Genomic DNA, 26,351 nt, shown 5'->3' on the forward strand with positions numbered 1-26,351 from the left:
GACAACCAGGTGGTGATGTACCTATTTTTAATCGCCTATACGTTGCTTGTAAACCGAAAATATTGCTCTAACTATAAAAGTTAGTAGAAAAACCAGAAATACACGGTCATCCTAGCACTTAAAGGTCGTCTGTTAGTTGCTCCGTTGTTACACAACATAAAGGTAATATAAAGTAATATAAAGGTGTCCCTCGGTTGAACGCATTATTAGCTAGAAGTAATAAAGTCAGTGTAGAACAGTGAACATTGTAATAAACCCTCCATGTATTATAAACGTCTACTAGATTAACGTACAGGACAATCGATTTCATTACTACGGTGACCACGTGCTTCGTGACTAGCTTTTGTTGTCAATAAATAACTTATGTCAACGCAATAATAACAATTAATATGAATTAATAAGACCTATCAATGTATCATAGATGACCATTAAATTTTTTTGTTAAAAAAAGTAATATGATACGCTGTTTATGCACAGTGCACGTATAGTTGCCAATCAATTTAATTTACAATTCAGTACAATATCACTGCAACGACAACGATAATAATTATTGACATATTAAAAAAAAATTAGTCGGTTCAGTTAAAAAACTATCATTGACGATTCAAAAACTAATAATTTTTATTTTCACATACAAGTAGTATAAATCCATAACATTTAAGCTTCATTCGTTTATATATAAGAGAGTTATTTCCTATATAAAGTACTTCCTCGATATTTGCTTAAAAAAAAGTGTCCCACAAGTAAATAATTTTAGTAATTAAAAATTGTGATTGGCCATTTCTAAGTGAGCCATTCAAAAAATAATCATCAAAGTAAATATTTTTACTAGGTATATTTATAAATATAGCTATTTTGATATTTTATGGGTTATCATTTATATTTTAGTAAAACAATATAGTATTATGTGCAATTATAATAGATTAAACATTAAATCTTAAAATTGTTCGGTTCACACAAGATGTGCCCAAAATATATGTACAGTTAATACTTAACTTACAATAATAGTGACCAGTAATCAGATTAACTGATTTGCAGGAGATCCATTCATTAGACCTATGTCTAAAATCACAGCAGTGGCCGGTGAAAACTTGAAGATAAAATGCCCAGTGGCTGGCTATCCGATTAACGAAATCCACTGGAGTAAAGGTGAATATGAATAATATAAAACCGCGAACGATACTTTTCGGTCAACGTACTGCATTAAACGCATCTAAACGATTGTATGTTAGACGGCAAAGAGCTACCGGAAGACTTAAGACAAAAAACCGACTTGATTTTGGGTGTGCTGACCGTGTTGTCTGTGCAAAAAGGTGTAGACGCCGGATCTTATACGTGTACTGCAAATAACAAGCACGGGCACTCTTCCAGTAGGACAACCACAGTGGACGTCATCGGTAAGTCGAGGGGTGTACAAACATATATATATATCTCCTTCTAGTTGTGTATATAGCGTGGTCGGTTCAAGGAGTCTGACGTTTTGGCCGGAGTCAGATACTTGGAAATATCAAGGACCACAGTACCCGGACGGTATACAGACGGGTCGTTGGGGAAATGGGTCGCAGGTTTATACCTATAGTTTAGCGCAAGGGTGTAATAGAAGTAGATAGGGCCGGGCGTGATTGGAAAAAGCAAAACGAGAACCGTACAAAAATTACAAAATGGCGGGTTCGATTTTGCCGGTTTAAAGGTCGAGTGTGCGCGGACAGCAATCGTTGTTCAAAAGTCCTGAGTCAGCTACAATTATCGAAAGTGATAGAATTCCACGCGGTGTTTCCACCGGCCTGTAACGAATCTTAAATAAACCCGTCGGAAACGTTTGTCCATAATATGTGCCTTGTACATGTAGCCATACCCTCTTTTCGTTTAAGTTCTCCCGGGAATACTCGACGCCAGTGGTCTTGAATTACCTACATGGTACTGTATATGTTTTTTCGTCCAAAGGCCGAATACGTTTTTAGAAAGGTCTCAAAAATAAACAACAAACATCCCGTATAGCTCTGGTACAACATAATATCGACGACAAATTGTATGTATGGTATGTTTATTAGTTGCCACATGATCTAGTAAAAAACTGTTAAGTAATATTAAAAAATACTTTGTACGTTTACCATTATATTATTTAAGTAATTTGAGTCATTCCGTTTTTGTACTCTTCAACATTCTATATAATTTCATCGACACCATCGATGCATGAAAGCGTTTGGATTTGCACTGTTTTTATCAACAAAAAAAAGCAACGGTTTATGGTAGCTCGACGAATAAAACAGAATATCACCTCCGATACAAGTCTAATTGAAGAATTTTAAACCGCTAAACAGTTTAAAGAGCTCCGAACCATTGTGCTTTGAATAATAATTGAAAAAGTTTTCTTCTGATAAAACTTGTCTGATTTAGAGAAACAATTTTATAACATTTTGTGTTGTATTCCTTCGGTCGTAGGTAAATTTCCGTCACGACTGTGCTTTCGAATGTGATTCAAAAGTTAACAAGTGTAAGAGCGTTTCCTCGTTACCGTTTTCTCATAATAATAATCGCGAGAAAACATCTTAATATCAGCTTTAAAAGATGTTAATCAAATTGTCATCTGAAAATAAATAGCACTATGATCTAATGGTGTTTTTACCCCACAAACTTATTCGTCAGTAATTCAAGTTATCGTTTAAAATAAAAATTGTCTTTGAATTAGTCACATAATTATTGTTATTATCGCTGAAAATATTATCGCATGTTTACTTTCTAGCAATTTGTTTTTATCTATCATGTCGAACATAAGAAAAATGCTTCTATAACCATTTATTTTCCCTTTTAAAAATAATTACACTGTCAAATAAATGTATTTATGTACAAGATCTCCGCCAATAATCCGTTGCCAAAAGTCAGAGTTTAATTAATGGTCAAATACCATTGATTTCGATTTGACTCTGAACGGAGATTTGTTGGATCTTTGTTCAATTAGTAGAGCATTTTAGACAACGAACATATTATTCTGAATTTAACATAAGTCATACGCCTAGATACTCGTCATTCTAAATTGTACACACTGTTGGACCTCACCCTTGGCGAAATAGGCAATTTATATATAGCTTTAACGCTTTTCTGATTTCGTAAAAAGCGAATGCGATTATACAAAAAATAAACAAAATTATTTATTCCCGAGGCTTTCACATAGTGCTCGGAACCTCGAACGTGGGTCAGGCAAATCACTAATGGAAAAAACAAATTGCTTGCTCGGCCATTCAAACAGTGGCCGCGTCGTGAATTTAAAATGCGTTTACCTGTTGACCGTGTGTATATACGATTGTGTACGTTAAATGCAAATAGCCATTTTTGTGTTCATCCCCGGGGAAGAAATATGTAGAATAAAACAGCCAATTCCGAACGATCTACGGGCCGTTTGCTCCGGGATAACATGAAAAATTCATGTTTTAACGGCAAAACCCCCGTTTAATATCGGCATAGCCGTAACTACTTTGAACCGACCAGCTTATACATTATTACCACATTAGTAACACATATCTTACAAGTATATTATACAGATAAATCTAAGCCGCTTGTGGTGGAAAAGCGGGTTTAACGGTCCACAGGTTGTCCGTTATCCAAACAATAGCCGCGTTAAAAACATTTTTAACAATGGCCAATTTTTTAATAATTTAAATATAGTTTTTTTTAGGTTGGTGAAGGGTTTTAACTTAGTCTACTTTGTTTATTTATTTATGGATGAGTTCGTGGGTTCAATTCACGATAATAAATTAACGACTTCTCTACCTTATCTTTTAACAATTTTACCCATAGTCGTTAATTAGTAATTACCACGTTTTTATGCTGTGATTAATGAGCATTAGCGTTTGGTTATGCCGGAATTAGATTTAGATAAATTAAATGGATTAGTAATAAGTTAATGCACATTGAAAATTGGTTAATATGCACTTTATCCCGGGATCAACTTAATTGTCAATAATTTGATGCGCATTAACGACTGCATATAAATGTTGTAAAATACGCATTGGAACCAAGTAAAACCGCGATTGTTAAATATATCAGCACATACACCCAAACGCTAATGCCCATGTCGTCGCAATGGTCACAGCGTTTATTTAATCTAAATCGTTTAATGCGAATTAAAAGCTACATGTAAACATGGTAACAGTGACTATGAATGAAGGCTGTACTGATTTTACCTTGGTGCACCATATGAAATCTCTACGCAGCGTTAGGCTCTCAAACAACATGGCTTTATTCTAGACTATAAATATATATAAATGCCAGAGAGCTTAAGCCCTCTTTGATTTTTTAACCATTTGCGCCGCTGTATTTAATATATATTTTTTTAATATTTACTGCACTATCGTGCATTTACTATACACAGTACTTAAATATATATATGTCAAAAATCCTGACAAAACCAAAAGAAACATAATAATGATATTATATTTTGCAAAACAACATTTTATAATAATTATAAGTTAACATTTAATATTTTGTCAAATACTTAATAACTAACAGAACAAATCATTAACACTATTTGAATTACACTTAAAATATTATGTAATAGTGAAAAGTTCCGGGCAAAATTAACATTTTACCAAAAATCAAAATGTGTTTTTTTAATCAAATTTGTATGCACTTAAAAAAAATTAATTTAACCTCTTTTGACGCAGTGTCAATAACATTATGATGCTGTGTGAAAATATTACCCAAAAAGGACGAACGTCGGGCGGGATACCCTCCCCTCTGTATATATATATATAGAACCCGGTAAAAGATGCAAGCCGCCGAGATGAAAATCGTATTTAAACTGAAGCTCTTACAGGGTTTGGCGGGAGTGCAAATTAGGTTTGCCCCAAAAGCCGTCGTCACCGTCGACATTGTGTAGTTTCGATGAGAAAACCGCATTTGTCGCTTGAAATTGCGGCGTTTTTTTCCTCAGACATTTTACAAATTACACTGCGTTCAACGAAATCTAATAAAACCCGTTTTATTAAATTTGCGTCCACGTGTAATCTTCTCCCTTACTGTTTGCGAGATTGATCGCTACACCAGTATGAAATATTACTGCATCGCTGTGTTCATTAAGCCGACGAGAGTCGCAACTAATTAAATATTGTTATTATTATTATTACTACTTCCCTGCGTAGGCAAACTTTCAATAGTTCATTCGGTCATACGTTCAACTGTTAATGTCATTCCCGTCAAACCGCTGTACGTTGCGTTGTGTATGTGTGGTACATACATCCATTGTTATTTACATCAACTCACTTCTTATGCCCACCGTCTTGATTTTTCTCTGCTCTAATCCAACTATAGTACTTATGATTGATAACCCTTCTTGGCAGTACTACAAATGCTAGTCTCGGCTGTATGAAACATACTTTTTAAACTAACAGTTCATACAACTACAGTTTGTACCTTATAATATTTTCTTATTTTCCCGTTCCTTAGTCATCGCTTTACTCCAAAATATCTCTTAAATTTCCCACTAAATCACCTAACGAAAATGCTTCCATTTTTTTTTTTTACCAAAATTTCTATTTATAAATATATATATATACATGTTTTTCCCTCTCGTTTGTTCTTATTTTATCGCAAATCGTAATTCGTATTATTATACCATCGTGTACTATTTTGTTATTAATTTCTACGAAAGAATGCATTTTTTGTGTATAAATACATATTTAAGGTGTAACTTATGATGATGGGGAAAGTAGTTCATTAAAGTTGTACTTAATATGTACTTAACCCGTTTCACATAATATAAAGTCAACGATAATGTGTAACTACGTTTTTTTTTTTACCACTTTTCCGATTCAATGATATTCAATGTATGAGGCATGAAGGGGCGTGGAGGGACGCCGGCGGATAGGCGGTAATCGAAATCTATTGTTGTTGTGTTGATATAAAACGGGATTACAGTGCCTCCACGGCTTAGCGCGCTGCCCACGGAACGGACGGTGAACGTCGGCGAACGGGCCAGCATCACGTGCTCGGTGATCAGCGGTGACCTGCCGCTGACCATAGCATGGTTCAAAGACTATGCGGGCGGTCCGCTGGGTCCGGCCGCCGCGGTCACCCGAGTGGACAATTACAATAGCGTGTTGGCCTTTGAGACGCTAGGACCGGAACACACGGGCAACTATAGTTGCGAGGCCGGAAACCACGCGGCCCGTCGGCTGGTCACTCAACGGTTAATAGTAAACGGTAAAAGAAAAAGCCGCACACTCGCACAAGACCACAAGTGTTGAGCGCGCGCCTTCAGAGTTTTATTTTTTGTTTTGGTTCAATTAGACGTCTCCGGACTATGTTTTTTTTTATTTTGTTTTTTTATAATAATTGTCGTACTACTATATTTTTGATTAGTTGACAGAAAGTAACCATGTTGGACTTAGGGTCAAGTGTCGGAAGAGTGTTCACGAACGAGGCAAATATTAAATCCAAACGAATATAATACTACACGAATCTCTTCGTCAATTCTGGAAAACAATGCGCGTAAAATGCGTTCTTAAACGTATTTTCAATAAACAAAGAGATTTGCACCTTACTACACGTAAAGGGTTTGCCTACAAAGACATACCGAGTATAAAGACTTAGAAGTCGTACAAACGTTACAAGTTTAATCAGAACTTTTATATTTGCTCCTCTCGTTTGCATTCACTCCTCACTTGGCTATACTTATTTTTTCTACTATAATTATTACCAACATATTTTTCATTATTATATGTCATTATGGTCGTTATTTTTAAATACTTTTTTAGACGTTGCTGTCGCTGTTGTTTTTATAATACACCTTTAAGTGTATGCCATTTTTTCATAATAATATATATATACATAATATTATGTAGTTTTTTATATATTATTCATTACCCTTTCTGCACGAGAAATAACTTTTATTTATCATCAATCAATCTACGCATAATTATTAAAATAGTATCTTCTTGATCGTTGTTCGATTTCGAACGTCGTGACTTTCGTGCAAGTATATTATTCTGATTTGATACATTTCTCCAGAACTCTCTATTCTCTGTATTCCGGATACTTTCTGATATTGCCATTTGTGTGAGGGTTTTAATCCGGTCTACATAGCTCTGCTCCTCTTTCCTTCGACTTTCCTTGTATAATATCCTTTTCAATACCATCTCTACTTATAATGTGGACAAAGAATAAATATAAAGAATAATTACAGGTAATTTATTTTTATAAACTATTTAAGTTCATTTTAATTTTTAATTTGTTCTATTTTTATACAAATTATCTGTAAATAGATGTTAAAAAAATCCATCACTTCAGTTTCTTCAAAGACCTCCACTTAAAAATACAATGAAAACATTAAAAAAAGTCATAGTTTTTTTCATTTATAGTATTGTCAATCAAAGACATTTTCCATTTCCCAACTATATTATTGAAACAAATTTGTTCGATGGTTTATACTAATATTTATTAATTTCGAACCAAACAAATACAGTGTAGGTGTATGTCATTTTCATTATTTTAATATTTAAAATAATTTTCCAATTTATATTTTCTGTTAGGTATGTTAAAAAAAATCGATTGCTTACACAACAATATGATTTTATTTAGACATTCGCCTTTTTATATTAAACCTTTTCATAGTCATCTAATTTTATGATGCTACGGGGTTTTTTAGTCCTTTCAAATCTCAGTTGACCTCTTATGCGAACGCGTTGGTTGGTTGATAAGATGAAACGTACAATTCCGTGTTTATTCTAGCCACTGAACTGTGATTTACAGTTGCATGGTTTTAACGCATATTATACATATTTATATATATATATTGCTACTACACGCGAAGTTGCAGAGAAAATAGTTGCGTGTAGAAAGGGATAGTGTTATAATAATTGTGTATTATATTTTCAAATTTACTTATTATTGTCGTGTTATGGTTTGACCTTTTTACTACTATTTTTTTTTTGAAAAATAATTTCTCGGTCGTATCATTTGTACGTTTTTGTTTGTTTTCCTACCGCAGTACCTCCCGTAATTGAGCCTTTTTATTTCCCTGGCGATGGCCTGGTAGAAGGCACCCGGACCAGGGTCGTGTGCGGCGTCAGCCACGGCGACCCGCCGTTGAGTATAACGTGGCTCAAGGACGGCGTACCCGTCACCGAAACGGTCATCGACGCCGCCGCCGCTGTGGTCAACGACGAAGAAGCCGTCGACGGTGGCGGCGGCGTGACGGTGTCCGCGCTAGACTCGTACTCGAGTTTACTCAGCATTCCCAGGCTCACGCGACACCACACCGGCCGGTATACCTGCCAGGCCCAAAACCCGGCAGCTCAGGCCAGGTACACGGCCGCGCTCCAAGTAAAAGGTAAGTGCGCGTTTCTTTAAGCGGTGGCACACGCCTTCCTCTCTCCCTCTTTTTGGCATCGTCCCCGACGACTACTCCTGTTTTTTTTTTCATTTCACCACAATGCCCACACACAACATTTCTAGACGATACACTTTTATATATATATATATTTGAAAAATACACAAACCCACACATGCTCGAAATATGCACTAATAAATGTAATATTATAAATAATTGAAGTGTGATTTTATTACTATTTACTTCACGACTACTGAAGCTGAACTACGCTAAACTATGCTAGTATTTTAGTAACTAAACGTGTGCGAACAGACCAATTCAGTTGAAAAGATCAGTAAAGTAATTTAGTTAAATCCGTTTATTTCTATTTTCTGAACTTCCCCAATGTGTTCTAGCTAATATATCAACAGTGGGTAATCGCATGTACTCCACTGCTTATAATGTACAATAACAATAAGGTACTAAACCTGATCAAAACTGACATACTACTAAGGTACTACTCGAAGTAAATGATGGGTCACACAACACCAGTATATTTTATCGAATGGCAAGTGATTTACGAACTACTAAACACGTAAAAATATTCCAGATCCAGAGCCTTCTTGAATAATTTCAGGTCGTTTAATCGAGAAAACTCGAGTTTTTTTAGCGTTTTCATAGAATTTGACGTAGGTACAGAAAAGCTTGAAAACTCAAATTAAGCTTTTTTTTGGGGCACTATTAAACAAAAAAATAATTTCACAAACTTTTTAGTGTAATTTTGTAATTACTAACTTCTTTATTTACATAAATTATTTTATTCGTTATTTTTTTACAGTCATATTTGCTAGGTTATGTGGGTCACTAAAAATTGTATACTCGAATATTTACATGAATTTTGATTTGGAAAAGACATTGAGAGAGAATCTTATTATATTTGTCTTATCAGGTTTCCGAATCTGATGATTCTGATGCATGGCGATCATCCGATGCACAAGGCTCAAGTGGTAAAGGGGTCTGGAATAGTTTCAGAGTCTCGGGGGAAAAATGTTTAGCTGATCGTTTTGCGCATTGAAGACAAATTCATTGTCTACGAATCTGATATAATTAGCAGTCGAACAAAAACGTCGTTCAAAATGTCCCTCTTTGAACATTTTCTCGAAAACCCATCTCTGGAATTTTTGAACGATTTATTCATGGATTCATGTGCCTCCTCGGACATTCAACTAATAATTTCGAGTTAGGAAAAAAAATTATAGTGTCTTACCTTCATGATCCGAAGTGTTCATAGTTGATAAATGCTGCAACACTTTTCTTCAAAAATAATCAGGGTGGGGCACTATGTTTGATCAAGTGTTACTCAGTCAGCGGGCGATCCGAACATCAAATAATTTTTTGTTTTTTATTGCCCTAACAGGTCAACAAAAAAAGCAATATCTTTCGAATAAATCATTTCACTTTCAATTTTTCTATATTATGACCAGGTTTTTCCGATTTTGCCCCACTTTGGCGTTCGTACACGATTGGATACTAAAACATATTTTATCACTCAGCTAAAATACTGCTACAGTGTGATCAAGTAGGAAGGTAGGCACTTATTAGGAAGTTTTTATAGTTGACCGATTTTTTATAAACGATAACATAACACGTTATCTTTGACCATGCTTTTAGAATGATAATTTTCTATTTTAAAAGATTTTAGTGGAGAAGAAAATTCTAGAGAAAGAGAGAAAAGTATTAAATAATGCTGGCAATTAAGACCATATAAGTAAGAGAAGTCAACGTATACTACTTACAGTGTGAGAGCAAAAGTGAAAATTAAAACAAAATTTAGTGCAATCTGTGTTGTTTCTATTAAATAGGGGTTGTGCTAGTTAATAGCGCATTTAATGTTATAAATCGGTTAACCCGTCACACTTCAATTATATCATGTACTTGTCTTATAATCCGTTTTCGTTTTACCGGTCTTAAAAATATTATATTAATTTGATAATGCAGCGTTTGCTCGGCTTTTGCACCATTAAATATTATACCTACTGTTCCATCCAACGACCGGCATACGACCTAAATAACTCGAATAATTATTGTTTTATTTATCGGGTATACAATTACATTTATGAATTTATATGCATTTGTACAATTACACATTTTGATAGTTTTGTATATTATGTGATAAAAATATAGATATTTGAGAGTCACAACACGCGTTTTTAATGATATTGTGTAAAATAAAAAATAATTAAATAAACACAGGATTAAAACAAATTCTCGTTATAATTTGAGTGAAAACACCTATTTAACTTTTTTGATGTAATTATTTGTTATTAAAATAACAAAAAATCAAATGCATTCAGAAATACACTTAACCTTGTCAAGGATCTCTATTGCATTCGTAAAATTATAATAATTAATACTCATATTATTAACCGTTAATGCGATTGTTGTGTACCAAAATAAAAGGGGGAAAATAACAATTGAGCGCTTTATTAGAAAACACTATTGATAAATATCGTTATAATGCAACAACAAAAAAAAAATATAATATTTTATATAGTTACGAGATGCCTAAAAAGGCCAAAATGTTTTTATTTTTTATATTTTCGGCGGTGAGTTTTTAACGAGTTTACTATGGTCTGGTGCACATTTTGTACGCGAAGATTACAGCGCTAAATTTCGTGTTAGGTTTTTTTATCTTCGAAGAAATGAGCAAAGTTTAAAAAATACTTAACTTGTTCGATTAATTTTTCTTTTACAAAATGTGATTAATTTTGTATACACTTGCTCGGCTATAGTTTTGGTAGAGAACTTTCTTCATTTCACATAATATATTTTACTTAAGAGTTTTTAAACAGTAATACTGAAATGGCGACGTGACTCACGGGTTTTTTTTTTTTTTTAATCAAATTCGAATATCTCTTTCTTTATTTTTTATTAAACACACCACTATGTTGCGGCCGCGTAAGCCGAAATCTCCATCGAATAATTAATTAATTTTAACCGTCTAAATACAATATAATAATATATATTTTAAATATCTATAAGTAAGAAAATGTAATTTTTTTATTGCATTTCTTTTAATATATCGTATATAACGTTAAAGTTACATATCGTTACACTAGCGACAATTCCACGTATCTAACAATTTGGCAATTTTTCAGAGGAAGCAAGAAACTGTTTTACTTTGATTTGAGAGAAGTAGTTTTACTTATTACATATTTGTACAATATTTATCAAATTTTAAATAGTTTTTTCTCATAATTCAAGTTATAATTATCAATCATAATAATTGGGTAATTATCAAATTATTTACGTTTAATAGCACAGTTTAATAGCAGATACGCGTTATTACATAAACCTGATTTTGGAGGGAAATAACCGATTATATGAAAAAAAGTTGATAATAAAACATGTGCGCAAGGAGATTACGAATTATTTTATGTATAATACTCATGATAAAATGTCAGTTACGTGCTATTGTCGTTAGTGTAGCTATATCGCATAATATGCATTATATTATATAATGTATACCTATACTATGACATGTAAATAGGTTTAAAAAGAAACTTACCGCAGTCATTTGCACTTGATATTCTTTTTATTCAAAATACTTTCATTGAGTATAATATTACATAGAACGGCAATGTGCAAAATCAAGTATATGTAATTCGTATAAAATAATTAAAATATAGCTAAATAAAAACAACATATTTATAGATTTTAAATTACATTATTTCTTAAGTAGTGAGTTTCAATATATTTTTTTAAAAAAATCGTAGAATATCGTATATAACATATTCAAATACAAAGACATTAATAGAAAATGTGTAACGGTTAAAAATATCAGCTATTATACCAACCCTTCAGAATATTAGTGTCTCAAATAATAATACTACAAAAAAAAAAAATTATTAAAAATACAAAAAAACTTTGTCATAACTATAACGCACGATTAATGAATTTCCTAAAATCACGCTTTATTTGTAAAAAATATTAATATTTTCACGCCAGTAAGTATTTCCTACTTAAATGTTATAATATTTTAGGGGTCGTAACCGGTCGTTTAAGACCCATTACAATATAAGTTCTGAATCATACATCAGCTCTCACACAAATCAAATAAAATATTTTGCGCCAAAATAATTACTAATAAACAAATAAAGGTCATTGGAATATACCAATTAACACTACCACCACCACCACCACCACATTGCGAATAATATATTCATTCACAAATCATTCACAGGTAAAAAGAGCACTTTTTTTTTATTATATTTTTACTTTGTTGACATTACTATTATTATTACTTATATTCTTTTATATCTATTTATGATTGATTTTTACATATTATTTATAATACAATAATAATAATACACCTGAGAATAATTACATTTAGAAGTGAATCCAACGAGAATTATGTTTTGATAGTACTTACAATAAAAACAATTCCTCGGAAAGTTTTTGTAATATTTTTTTTTACACGTTTTTTTTTTTGTTGTTAAACAAAATTTATTTCCATTTGTTGTCACCGACAGTATCAGTTTAATAGTCTTAAGTACATTGGCCGCCGCATGTACACAAAGTGTACATAGTTTCATGAAACTTTAATAACATTTTTTACGATCGATTTCCATTCACTCCCCTTTTATAGACTTTACTACGATACTCTTTATTTTGTTTTTTCTACTTTTACCATTTTACATTATAAAGTTGGCTTATTTCTTTGTTTTTTATTTTCATTGTCATTCATCTATTCAACAACACGTTAATATCCTTTTATACTTACCTAGAATCTATGCACGAGAATTGTAGATTTTTTACCACTACGGTATGGTATGATTTGCATGCATATATTTAGACGGTTAGCATTAGCATGTACTTTATATATAACAAGCATCTGTTTAATCTTAAGAGAATTTATCCGAAACCCGTTTGATGTAGCACAAAAAGCTACACGGCAATTTACTTTTCTGGTCTTATTGGTTTACAGCACAGTGAACAGCTCTTAATATATATTTTTTTTCACTATTAATTAAATTGTTCACTCGACCGAAAATCAAAATTCGCCGGATAAATTCTTTGCATCACTACAACACAAATTATGGAATGCTCGCAAACAAATTACTATCATATTAAAACCTGTAATTATAAACGAGCGCACATTTGTGACCAAAGTCTTAGTTTGATTTTAACGCATTTAAAATCAACAAAGATGAAAGTTATAAAAGAAAACTCTCAAAATACCAATTTAAAATATTTTATTTAATTTACAACATAAGTTAATAAAACGGTACAAAAAAAAAATAGCCGACCCCGTTGGGAACTTAAATGTAATACTCTAAAATTATTGAACTACAGGTAATTAAAATATAGAAGTATCTAATGTACTACAATGAATAAATTAAATATTTTTGTTTTTTAATTAGTTATTAAACGCAGTGTTATAAGATAGTGATGGGAATTCATAAATCGGAGTTTTACTAAAAAATGCTATTCCGAAATCCAAAAACAATTTATCTTAACGGTTTGGTATTTTTTTTTTACATTTTCATCAAAAACATTTTACTTACATACTGAGCTTATTTTATATCTATACAGATTTTTAAATGGCTAAAATAGTGTTTTTTTATGAAAATCTGGATTTTCTAATTCTCATCACTAATATAAACTAATGTTATTTTGTATAAATTATTAACATTTATATATTTTAAAGACTTTTTACATTAAAAAATTATACCCAAGATGGAAAATTAAAAGTAGAGGTCCATTTTTTTATATTTCATTTTTTAATTAGTATTACTAGTTTAAATTTTATAATTTAATAATTATTTCAGCTATTGAAACAGTTTATATATATTGGAATATACATTTATATTCATTAAATTTTATACATTTATAATTTTGTGGACATATCCATTCTAATAACGTCCAACATATTATTATACTTCATAAAATTAATAATGAATTAATGATACTGTAAACTTTTGAACATACGAAGAAAACGTTTTCCGTTGTAGATTTAATGGTTTTATTGTGTTCTACATTTAAAAGTTCCCGCGAGTAATATACTGTAATAATAACATTCAATGTTATGCAAAGAAGTAAACTATATAACCCTTACACCATAATTTTCGCATTTGGACATTTAGAATTTTTCTATTTAAATTTGTTTAATTCAAATATTGGTAAAATGGTGTTTTGAGAGTTTAAAACCCGAATTCTGACAGCAGTCAAATTTTATTAGAAATATTTCGCTTTTTGAATTTTATTCAGTGCCGCCAAAATGGACTATCGAACCGGCCGACGTGGACATCGAACGAAATCGTCAGTTGATGATCGACTGTCAAGCGGACGGTGTGCCCAAACCCACCGTTGTATGGAAAAAAGCTACCGGTAAAATAGTAAAAAAAATATTCATCTCAGTTAGTATCAAAATAAACAAGAATTGTATATAAACGCTATAAAAGCTTATCGTTAGTGTAATACAAAAAAATAAACAGTGCCCTCCAGAATCAATTTATCTTGAAATTATTTGATTCTAAATGCTTTTACGTTTTCGCCATGTATTGAGATTTTTGTTTTTTTTTCTATCGAAAACCTATTTATTAAACATTTAAAAAACACTCAAATAATGTAACGGTGTACATTATTCCATTATAGAATTATTCCAGTTGCAAGCTATTTCTATTATAGCAATATTAAAAGGTAGGTCGGTATTTCAGGGAGTAAATCCAGTGATTATGAGGAAATAAAAGAAAAATCGCATACGAAAATTCTTGGTAACCACTCGCTATTGTTACAAAACGTTAAAGAGGACAAACAAGGCTACTATCTGTGTCAAGCTTCCAACGGTATAGGAAACGCGATCGGCAAAGTGATCCAGGTTAACGTAAAATGTAAGTATTATTGTCTGACCATATTTTGTTGCCGTGTTCATAATAACAACTCAACTTTTCTTTTGTTATCGACGGAAAAGCTTCCCCTCTGTTCTCGTCTACTACAAGAACGGTTAGCACTAAAGAAGGCGACATTGCTACGTTGCAGTGCAACATGACTGGAGACCATCCTATTGATGTGAAATGGTTCAAGAACGGCAAATCTGAAACAATGTCTTCGAGTAAATTTCGGTAAATCCATTAGTCAATAAAATCAATCATTAACATCTTACCACAAAAAACTGAAACCTTAACAAAATATTGTTGCAAACAATAGGAACAGCTTCTGGTCTTCACAAAACCGGGAAAGACACTGCACTCTTTACGTTATTATAAGAATATTGAAATATATTATGGCCAAACATATAAAAAATGTGACCAAACATGTATTGATTTATTATATTTGTACACAATTATTATTGACAAAAATAAACAATAACGGATTAGTATTAAAAGACGATAATTGATTTAATTTTCAAATCTACAGTTAATAATATGTTATACATGATGTGGCATGATAATAGTAACATTATATGATATACATATAACCATAGTGGTATATTAAGTTTAATAATAACCATATTAAATGTTAAATTTTCATGGAATTTCGCATTACAAAATTCAATGAAAATGTTTGTCAATTGAATCAACACAATACCCTAAATTAAAAACTTGAAATTAGCATCCCACCAAAGATTAACAGTGTTGTTCTCGTGTATGTGAGCTGGGTAGGTACTTACATGCATGCATGCACAAAAAAACTGTTTTACATGTAATATACTAATATGTATACCAATAATATAATATATAATATACAATATGTATACCATTTGTGTATGTTACACAAATGTGAATTCAAAACTATCACCTTTAACTCTCACCACAAAAGCGTGTCAGATTGGCCTTGTTTTTTAATGGTTAGTATTGTACCGTTCATAAAAACATTTTTCTAACGCAAAAGAAAATATGAATATTTCAATTTCAGTTATGAATATAAAAGCCGCACAAATATTATATTCTTAGTAATAATACTTGGAAGAAATATAAATTTACATAATATTTGTTTTTTATTTAAAACTCAAAAGAAAAAACCCAAATACTTTTACATACAAATCAAATTTGGTTTATATTACCTATAGGCATACCGAACGACAACAAATATTTGGAGAAAAAGTTGTCGCTTCGCTCCAAATAAACAATGTGCAAATAAGCGATGGCGGTTCTTACGTTTGCCAGGCGAGCAACATGTACGGCCGAGACCAACAGCTTGTACAGCTGTATGTCCAAGAACCGCCCATCAAACCGAACAACTTTAGAGTGGTATCTGTATCTAGTACTACTATAAACATACAATGGGACCACAGCGGCGATCAGACTTCCAAGTATATCGTACAACACAAAACTGCCGAAGGTAAGTTTGAAAAAGATAGTATAACTAGATATAATAAATAATAATAATATATGATTAACGGCAGATTTAACCGAATCGATTATAAAAATGTATTAAACAATCATTGAAATATTGAAGTAAATAATACTTTGTAGGGAATTCAATATACATAAAGATATATTTCATATTCAGTATTCAAACGGAACTAATTTAATTACAAATAACTTAGAATTACCAAGAATTAATAATACATATTATATTTTATAACGTCGCAATATATTCTATATTGTTATACAAATATTAAATAAAAATCTCTGTTGTTATCAGGTTGGTGGGATCCGACCGAAGTAAACGGCGAAGTGCGAGCAGCGGCCGTGCACGGTTTGCGGCCAGCCACCAAGTACACGCTTAGAGTGATCGCTGTCGGAGACGCCGGTTGGAGTTCGCCCAGCGACGATTTGATAGTGGCTACAGATCCGGAAAGGCCCAGCGGACCTCCTACGAGGGTTGAAGTTCGGTCGCTATCTTCCACGCAGCTTTTGGTCACGTGGGCTCCACCCTTAAGAGACCACAAGAACGGCATCATACTGGGCTACAATGTCGGTTACGCCGAAGTCAGGTATACTATGCATTACTCTTTTGTGCATCGAAACAATAGAGCAGTGATGTGTTGACGTGTTTTCCGAAAACCCCTTGACAAATTGTTACTAAATGTATAAAACTAGAGCCTGACTTTTAAAACAAGATTAACTCTCCATTAGCCAACAATGTACGTTCTAACGACGTGTGGATCACGTAGAGCTGTCACTGTAAAGGTATACGCTACAAGCGAAAATATCTAATACCTGATCTTTCACGTAAACTTTAGTATGGAAGTCATAACCCACAACATGACGGCGGTGTTTGGAGACGGCGAGGACGGTGGTGAGCTCATTTTATCGGATCTGATGAAGTTCAAGCGATATTCCGTTATTATACAAGCGTTTAACGAAATCGGTAACGGACCGACGTCAGATCCGACAATGGCTCAAACCATGGAAGACGGTAATAAACCTAAATGTTTTCAATAAAATACTCCAACGTGTTTTACTTGCACACTTATGAAAAATACAAATACTCGTATTGCATTCTATGTTCGTTACTTAGTACCCTCTGGACATCCGGTGGACGTCCGCTGTGCGCCCATTGGCTCTCAGACGTTACAAATGACCTGGCAACCTCCTGAACCTCAACACTGGAACGGAATAATTCAGGGATACGCGATTACATACGATTCGATCGACAGAGGTAAGAAAATGGCCATGCATCTTTGAGTATTTTATAATGTTTCTCGTGTTGACTGCATTTCTTATGTTAATCACAATGTTTGCCACTGTTATAGACGACGATATCGAAATAGGAAACCGCAAAACCACATCTCCGACAGTTATTCTTACAGGACTTCACAAGTACACAAATTACACTTTGAAAGTGGCCGCATTCACTCGAATCGGCACTGGAGAGTACTCAAAACCGATAACATGCTGCACCGAACAAGATGGTATAATTTTACGTTTGATAAAAATATTATTACCTACAAGAGTTATTGAATAAACCATCAGCTACGTATATTAATCGTTTTAGCACCCGGACCTCCCCTGGACATTAAAGTCGCAGCGGCTTCGGGCCAATCATTAATAGTGTCTTGGTCGCCACCCAAGTATTCCAACGGAATTCTCCTCCGGTACAACTTATATACCAGGTAATTTTTTAATAGTATAATGTATATCACCAAAGTGGTAAATTCAAAGCAAAATCATTAAATGCTATTGCAATTTTCTCTCAATTTTCTCGCAGTCAAATTGGAGCTTAAGGAAACCTAATCCCTAAAAATTAAGTGGACAAAATCCACAAAACTGAAGTCGATTAAAAATCATAATACAAACTTAGACTATCAATAAGTGTGTGCGCTGCCACGCCAATGAACTCGTTATTGCTGTTAATTGTTTAATATATTATACTTTATGTATGTGATAGAGTCGTTGACGGAGGCGAGGAATTGAATCATATGAAAAGGACGTTGCCAAGCCATCACACCACGTACGAAGCCAAAGGATTGCAGCAGCACGTCGAATACCAATTCTGGGTGACGGCCTCTACAAAAGCAGGCGAGGGACAAAGCTCAAAAGTAGCCATTCAAGTGCTTTCTTCACCTAGAAGTGAGTGGGCACAATCGGCAAACTGTAAAAACTGGAAAAGTAGATTAAATTATATTAACCTTCATATTTCAGTACCGGCAAAAATCGTGTCGTTTGGCGGCCTCGTCGAACGACCGTGGAGGACTTTTCTGAAACTTCCCTGCACAGCCGTAGGTCAACCGGTGGTCGCAAAGAAATGGCTAAAAAGTTCCAGGGCCATTCAGTCGTGGGACGGTAACGTTCAAATCACAGACTCCGGTGACATGACAATCACTTCGTTGCAACGACCTAACAGCGACAACTACACTTGTCACGTAGAAAACATACACGGTACCGATTCCATTGTTTATCAGATAGTCGTCCAAGGTATACCGACATTTTTTAACAGTCCGGATCTCAATAATTGGAATGATTTACTAAACGATTGCTTATTTTACTGCAGTGCCACCGGAACCGCCAGTTTTGTATACAGCGCGTACGACCAGCACTAGCTTGGTGTTCCATTGGAGACTTTCGTCAAACGGAGATGCGCCAATCACGGGCTACACGATCACTTACCACTTGCTTCCCAAAGGACCTTACAAACAAGTATCCATAGCCAGACATACGACGTCATTCTATCTCAACGTGAGTACAACGTTTAACGTAAAACTTCGATTTCTTCAATCATTGTAATAGAAAAAAAACACTGAATTCAATTTAAAGAATCTCGGTCCAATGATCTAAAAACTCTGTTGGACATATTTAGGAGGAGGGTGTCTTATCTCTCGTCTAACTACCCTCTTATTTATGTATAACGTATGTTATCATTTTAGGGTAGGATAAAATAGAAACTCTTTTAAAGACAATGGTCACTGTAGCGTTTATTATCTTGTCAGGATTTGGCATGCGGTCAGACCTACCAGGCGCACATCGTGGCCCACAACAAGGTGGGGAATTCATTGCCGAGCGTAGTAATCACTGCCAAGACCAAAGGTAAGAAACCGAGTTGGCCGAAAAAAGCCCAGTTCATCAAACCTAACTCGACGTACCTAAGACTGAATTTAGAAGCGTGGTCGGACAACGATTGTCCTATCACAAAATTCGTCATCAGACACCGGCCGATGCTACAATCGCACTGGACTACTTGTAAGATTTACACTATTATAAATATTAAGCGCGCTAAAATTAATGAAAATTATTTGCAAATTTTCGTGTTTTAGCCACGGAAAACTTGAAGCATCAGAGAAAGTTTACCATAACGGGTCTGATGCCGGCGACTGAATACCAGGTTCAGGTAGAAGGCCATAGTGCTGCCGGATCGACCATAGCTGATTACAATTTTTTCACATTGACAGAAAACGGAGGTAATTTCCACAACGATTATAAAAAAATTAAAAAACTTATCCTTAATAAAACAACATTTTTTAAAAATTATCAGAAGAACCACCACCAGAGCTTGTGGAAAAGAATCAGATCTCTCAGCCTTTTTACTACACTTGGGACATGAATATATTCCTTCCTCTTTTCTCGATAATCTTTGTAATTGTCAGCCTTGTCGTGGGTCTTATTTGTATGAAAAAAAGTGAGTTGTAAATTGTATGCTCCAAATGTTTCTGTTGAAATGATTAAGAAATCGTGTAATATATTGTGTGTAATTATAGAACGGAATAACAGCCCGATAAACGTTAGAAACACGCCGAGTCGAAGGACCTCGGAAAATCATAAGTATTACGCCACCATACACAAAGTTAACTTTGCTAGTTCTGAAAAAATTCCAGGTAATTTCTCACACGAACTAATCTTTTTTTGTAAACTACTTAAACTAAAGATAAACTCTTTACTCTTTTATCTACCTGGTTTTAGAAACATCTGCTGACATATCTCCATACGCCACCTTTCCGCTGGACGAAGCTCAACACGGGTCTATGCCAATGCTTCACAACCTTACACTAAGACAACAATCCATTCACGAAAATTACGCATCTTCCTCTCATCCGCCAAAGGTATTTCCGTTTTCTGCAATCAATAGATGTTTTACACAATTTGCAGCTAATATTTAGCTTATAGCATACTCAACGCATCGTTATTCTTGAACGACAGTTACGTTTTAAAATTATCATGAGTTGAAAACAATAATAATTGTATTGTTGACACAAACGTGATGCCAATATATTTTGTTTTAAATTTAGAGTTAATGAGAATTTTATGTACACTCTATAATCAACACTTGTAATACTTCTTAAATACATGACTAATACATTTTATACTTAGTATGTTTTTATATTGAATTGATTATCGCATTAGGTATATATTATACATAAACAATAAATAGAGCATCTTTATTCTTAAGTTGGAATTCGATACTTTTCAGATGTTCAAAGACAGACATAACAAGGCTTCACAAGACTTGTACGAAAAGCATTCTAGCGGTGCGCGTATGGACGACTCGGATTCAGAAGTCGAACAAATGACGTCAAGTAGGACAAAATCATCCAATCATCTGAACAAAACAAAATTAACAAGCGAGTATCCGTTGTGATACCGTTTAGTAAAACTGCTGACGGCAAATAAATATTATTTTTTTATTCTACTTAACTCTATCGACATAGACATTAATAATAAATTAAAAATTTAATACTTCAGATTTTTTCTTTTACTGTAACGGTTACTAAAACTTTTTTATTTTATTTCACATGGCACCACCTGGTTGATGCCGTTTGGTTTCGTGTTGTAGGCATTAGGAGATATATCTCGTAATGAAAACAACACTAATTACAGTGGGGACCTCGTGGGGGTACAGCATCTCCCCCACCGTACTAGAACTACACATTTAGTAAAGACTATATTATGTATTAAGCTTTAAATCATAATTCAAAAAATATATATATATATATGCACTTATTGCTAACACACAAAAAGAAGGCTGCGTAAATCGTTTTTGTAATTTCTCTTTCTCTTCAGATTTTTAAAGATGGACACGGCATCGGCATACAATTCTAACTTAGTGATGTCTACTTTTTTTTTTCTAGCTATTAGTCTTATCTAAGACAAATATGGTTGGCCACCCCTATTTCTCCCCTTTTTTTTTTGTCCTTCGCTATCTTTTCATTCACTGCACAGGCTACATATTTTCTCGTCACTATCTTGTTGACGAGTTATTGGCCGTCGCAATAGTTTTCGTAGTACTGTAAGCTTGTATGATTTCTTAACATATTTCGTATTTTTCGTTGTAGGTTTCATCTACAGCAGAGCACAATCGAGTACATCGTCAGACATATCTCCACCACCGTCAGAACAAAAGTCATTACCGCGACGAACGCAGACCAGGTGCTACACACGCGTAGTAGTAATGCTCAACATAATTCGATAAATAGTGGCTCATCTTAATTTATTTTCATTTTTAAACAGATGGTTCCCAACCGGCCAGTCTAAAAAGTCTTCATCGATGGCCGACACATCAATGTTCCCAATACCGAATCACTGTCAACCAGACGCAGATTGTAACACGGAAACGTTGAACAAACCCAATCTGGGTAAATCAACGTTGTGGTCGAGACCCGTGACAAACACGCAGAAACATTCAGATTACTCTATAGCGGTTTAGATTCGTTCACTTGTACACTAGTCTAGTCATTCTCGATAAACACGTTTTTGATATTTTTAATCTATTAAAAAAAAATTGTTATAAAAAAATATAATTATGTTTATCTATAAGATTTTTTGAGCATTTATAACGTTTAACATATTATTAAATATTATAGTATAATATATTATACAAATTATATACTTATACTTGTGTTTATAAAATATAACAATGAGAATTTTTATTTCAACAAAAATGTGAGTTGTACTGTTAGTCTTTTATTTCTAAAGCATCTATTTGCTCTTGAAGCTGCAGATTCTTTTGAATTTCGTTTTCAAGTTGTTTAACTGACGCCAAGTATTGACGGTGTGCTGATACACAAGAAGACAGCTGATTGTTCAAGTTACTTTTAACACTCTGTTCTTTATTACGTTTACTCTCCACCTATTAACACAAATCATCATACCATTAACAAAATCAGAGCTGGGCACTGCCAATAAATTTGTAATCAAATAATTATTCAGAAATATAAATAAATCATGCGGTTTACTCATGAATAATTTTATTCATTTTTTCCTAATTATTTTCATTATTCATTGTTTGGTTATTAATGGATAATTACATTTACTTGTGAATAAAAATTTATCACAGTTTATTTTTATCATAGTTGTTTATGACATTATTTCATTATTATTAATTCAAATAGATTTTGCATAGTTCTGGACAAAATGTAATCAACTTGTATTTTTCAAATACTAATACCAAAATATTTAATTAATAACTTAAGAGATTACCTCTAACTTCAATAGAGTTATCCATATTTTGATATTAAAAACAAATTTCTTTCTAACACAACTAAGACTTTAGCTTATAAATTGTGTATTGTTAAGCTATACTTAACAATACTACAAATTTTAACTAGCGAAAACAACCACTACTAAATTACAATACACTATTTATGAATAGAGATGAACAATATAAACAATTATTCTTGCTTTTTATCCATGAACAATTTTTATTAATTTTAACACAACTATGTTGAAGCCCATGGATACCGACCGTTTTTTTCAGCCAAAACACATCTTTTTTTGTCCATCCCACAGGTCTAACCAGTGTTCCGATTAGCAATCTAAAAACAGATATGAATTTTTTATGAAGTTTACTTGAGATCGGTCAGAGCGTTTTTTTCAATTTTTAATTTTAACCCTTTTCAAATTTGAATTTGAATTTTGAAATTTTATAAAATGTTCAAACGTGTTTTATGCGTAGTAGGAATAAGATATCAAAAAAGTACGCTGACCGATCTCAAGTAAACTTCATGACAAATTCAAATCTGTTTTCAGATTACTTATCGAATCACTGGTTCAGCCTGTGTGATGGACAAAAAATGTACTATTATATTAACTAAAATGGCTTTTACTCATAGACAAAATGATTTAAATTAAAAATAATACCATGATGCTTTTACAAATTAACCGGTAAATTAATTGGCATGGTCGAAATGTATTAAAGCCACTTTTTTTTAAATATTGCCTATACAAAACTCCTTAAAAATGGTCGGTATCCAGGGGGGTTAATAAACTAATATTTATTTTTATAAAAAAAAATTTACTTTATCGAGGGTTTGTTTTACGCCAATATCAATATTTTCTAACTGTCTTAAAAACTGTTCCTTTCCTTCTGGAGACTTCACTGCTCTGTAAAGCATAATTGACTCTTAAATGAAAAATTATTCCTTATTTTACATATTTTTTTGTAACATACTCAGGATAGGCATCCAAAATTGAACTCAATAGTGATAGTTCTTTATTCAAATACATTTGAACATCGCTTAGGGTATTATATAGATCATAATGTCTTTTTGTTTCTCGATGCCTTGCAGACACTGCAATAAATAAATTATGTTATTTAAAAAAAAAAATTATTAAATAACAATTGAAGTATACCTTCATTTGACAATTCAACAAACCGCCTCTGATACTGAGTTAATTCGGCTCTATCTGGTATTTGATCGAGTTTACGTTTCATCAATCCTACTGCTCTAGCTTTCTTGCCTAATTTTGTTCGAGCTACTTCCACCATGTTTTTTATTTTATCCAACTCTTCTTTCAATTCGGAGTCATCTTCTTCTGGTTCTTCTAAAAGCTGTTTAAGATCCCTAAAATAATATAATAAATCAACCCACATTTATTGTTTACAATACTAATATTGTATTATAATTTCTGATTGTCATATTACTTGATTTCTTGCTGATACAATTCTATTTCAGTATTACATTGTTTTTGGAATGTGTCTTCAGACTCTTTCAAACGCTCGTATTCAGTAATTAAGACTTTCACATCCTCAAACTTTCTATAAAAAAAAACAAACATTCAAAAATAGTAATAAAAATATATATATATATGAGCTGTTCAAACTAACTGTTTTTTGTCTTCTTCCATATTAAAATTACCCATAGACAATTGCTCTATTTCAGCTTCGACTTGTTTTGTTGCACTTTCGGATTGTCTCAACTCATCTGAGAGTTTTTGTAGTTCTTCCTTTAATTTTTCTATTTTTTCTTCATCCGTCATTATAGCCTATTGCCATACAATTATTAATACACATAATAGAAACATTTTATAGTTTTGTTAAAACTTTAAATTATTACAGTTTCAGAAAAATCTTTTGGATCAAAAGGTTTTAAAATAAACCAGCCTTCAGTTTCCTCAGATTCAGAGGAGTCTTCTTCATACTCCATTATTCTTTGTTCCTCTTTTTTAAAAGACTTATTTGTTTTTCTTGTGCCTATTAAACATTTCTTTCAACAAAATTAACAATCATGAATAAGAATGAAATTGTCATAATAATCTAACTAGAAATTCTTTTAATATTTATAAACACTAACTTCAAGATGAGAGCATCGTTTTTTGTGGCTGGGTTCATTATCGTCAACATTCTGATAATTAACCAACTTATCAAACTGATCTGCAGCGTAGTGCATCAAAAACTCGCCTCTTTCTTTTCTTTTTTCAATTGATCTCTTCACCAACCACTAAAATCACACCCTTTAATAAGAGTTATTTATTTAGAAATGTATTTAATAAATTTTAATATTACTTGAACAACAGGAAAAATATGTATACAGTCTAGTCCTTGTATCTGATGTGGTTCTATTTGATAAGGACACTTCATTTTGGGTAAAACAGAAACAATTTTTTCAGTGAGTGCGCTGAAAGAAGTATTACAATTACAAAAATGTTTGTATAAAATTAAAAAATGTTATATGTAAAACTGTAACTCACATTTTTTGGCCAATGACTAAAGATTCGTCAAAATGCAGATCTACATCCAAGTCTACAGTACAATTATCGATACACCAAGTCAGACCACCAACAATCTAACAGTTGATATAATTCGTTATTCTATTTTTATAAGTCACATCAAGACAAATAAAAGCTGATAAAATTCCTTACTTTATCAAATGGAGCCAACCCTTTAATTCTTGCTCGAAAATACCCGGCAGCAATTAATAAATCCATTATTTCTTGCAACTTCAATGATTGTTCTTCGTCTTCTCTAGTTTCAATCTTAAAGTAATAATCAGGAACACAATAAATCAAAAGGAAACAACTAATTTTGCATAAATGTATTATTGTACTTTATTACATAGGAATATTTTTATTTAAAAGAATCAATATATTATATTTTATCGACTATCTTTAAGAAATTGTTTACCTGTTTTTCTCTTCCATCAGCGTCTATGAATGTTTTCGATATTTTAACACTTTTGGGCTTAAAAACTTCTTTCAAAGACATTTTTATAATTTGTATAAGCAAATTAAAGGTTTAATAATAATCATTAGTCAAAATATGAGAAACGATAAAAATAAAAACCGCATTTCATAAAACATCAACAAAGATAACATTATCTAATATACTACATATCACTGATAATAAATACGTTTTTTGTCCATAGCACAGATTTATATAATAAACTAGA

At 32.7% G+C, this 26,351-nt stretch overlaps 2 protein-coding genes across 5 annotated transcripts in view; one reads left to right on the top strand and one right to left on the bottom strand.

Moving 5' to 3' along the window:
• LOC126839111 (cell adhesion molecule Dscam2) overlaps window positions 1–22,615 on the top strand; it is an 83,302-nt gene extending 60,687 nt beyond the window's left edge. Inside the window, exons 9-31 of one of the 4 annotated variants that reach the window (XM_050574154.1) lie at window positions 1,039–1,149; window positions 1,233–1,397; window positions 7,985–8,326; window positions 14,576–14,695; window positions 15,025–15,198; window positions 15,279–15,429; window positions 16,377–16,648; window positions 16,955–17,246; window positions 17,496–17,671; window positions 17,774–17,914; window positions 18,009–18,167; window positions 18,251–18,368; window positions 18,644–18,825; window positions 18,898–19,170; window positions 19,247–19,431; window positions 19,683–19,932; window positions 20,007–20,150; window positions 20,225–20,368; window positions 20,448–20,564; window positions 20,650–20,789; window positions 21,158–21,308; window positions 22,020–22,113; window positions 22,195–22,615. In XM_050574154.1, coding sequence (XP_050430111.1) covers window positions 1,039–1,149; window positions 1,233–1,397; window positions 7,985–8,326; window positions 14,576–14,695; window positions 15,025–15,198; window positions 15,279–15,429; window positions 16,377–16,648; window positions 16,955–17,246; window positions 17,496–17,671; window positions 17,774–17,914; window positions 18,009–18,167; window positions 18,251–18,368; window positions 18,644–18,825; window positions 18,898–19,170; window positions 19,247–19,431; window positions 19,683–19,932; window positions 20,007–20,150; window positions 20,225–20,368; window positions 20,448–20,564; window positions 20,650–20,789; window positions 21,158–21,308; window positions 22,020–22,113; window positions 22,195–22,390 — 4,097 coding nt within the window. In that variant the 3' untranslated portion in view covers window positions 22,391–22,615. Of the gene's footprint in view, window positions 1–1,038; window positions 1,150–1,232; window positions 1,398–5,913; window positions 6,199–7,984; window positions 8,327–14,575; window positions 14,696–15,024; window positions 15,199–15,278; window positions 15,430–16,376; window positions 16,649–16,954; window positions 17,247–17,495; window positions 17,672–17,773; window positions 17,915–18,008; window positions 18,168–18,250; window positions 18,369–18,643; window positions 18,826–18,897; window positions 19,171–19,246; window positions 19,432–19,682; window positions 19,933–20,006; window positions 20,151–20,224; window positions 20,369–20,447; window positions 20,565–20,649; window positions 20,790–21,157; window positions 21,309–22,019; window positions 22,133–22,194 lie in introns of all 4 variants that reach the window. The other 3 variants (XM_050574155.1, XM_050574158.1, XM_050574156.1) reach the window with 3 other exon arrangements.
• LOC126839112 (coiled-coil domain-containing protein 93) lies at window positions 22,489–26,271 on the bottom strand. Its single transcript, XM_050574159.1, has 12 exons — window positions 26,087–26,271; window positions 25,825–25,938; window positions 25,654–25,748; window positions 25,469–25,580; window positions 25,257–25,403; window positions 25,020–25,169; window positions 24,791–24,948; window positions 24,608–24,721; window positions 24,316–24,527; window positions 24,134–24,254; window positions 23,982–24,066; window positions 22,489–22,813 (listed from the first exon to the last, which is right to left on the bottom strand). Exons 1-12 carry the CDS (start codon window positions 26,165–26,167, stop codon window positions 22,640–22,642), a joined length of 1,563 nt encoding a protein of 520 aa, XP_050430116.1. The 5' UTR covers window positions 26,168–26,271; the 3' UTR covers window positions 22,489–22,639.
• Between the last annotated feature and the right edge of the window lie 80 nt (window positions 26,272–26,351).

Source organism: Adelges cooleyi, unplaced genomic scaffold (assembly GCF_023614345.1).
Source record: "Adelges cooleyi isolate 19-005CV unplaced genomic scaffold, UGA_ACOO_1.1 ACOO_flye_CR_arks_rails_tigmint_CR_PRNA_30, whole genome shotgun sequence".
Taxonomy (NCBI): Eukaryota; Metazoa; Arthropoda; class Insecta; order Hemiptera; family Adelgidae; genus Adelges; species Adelges cooleyi.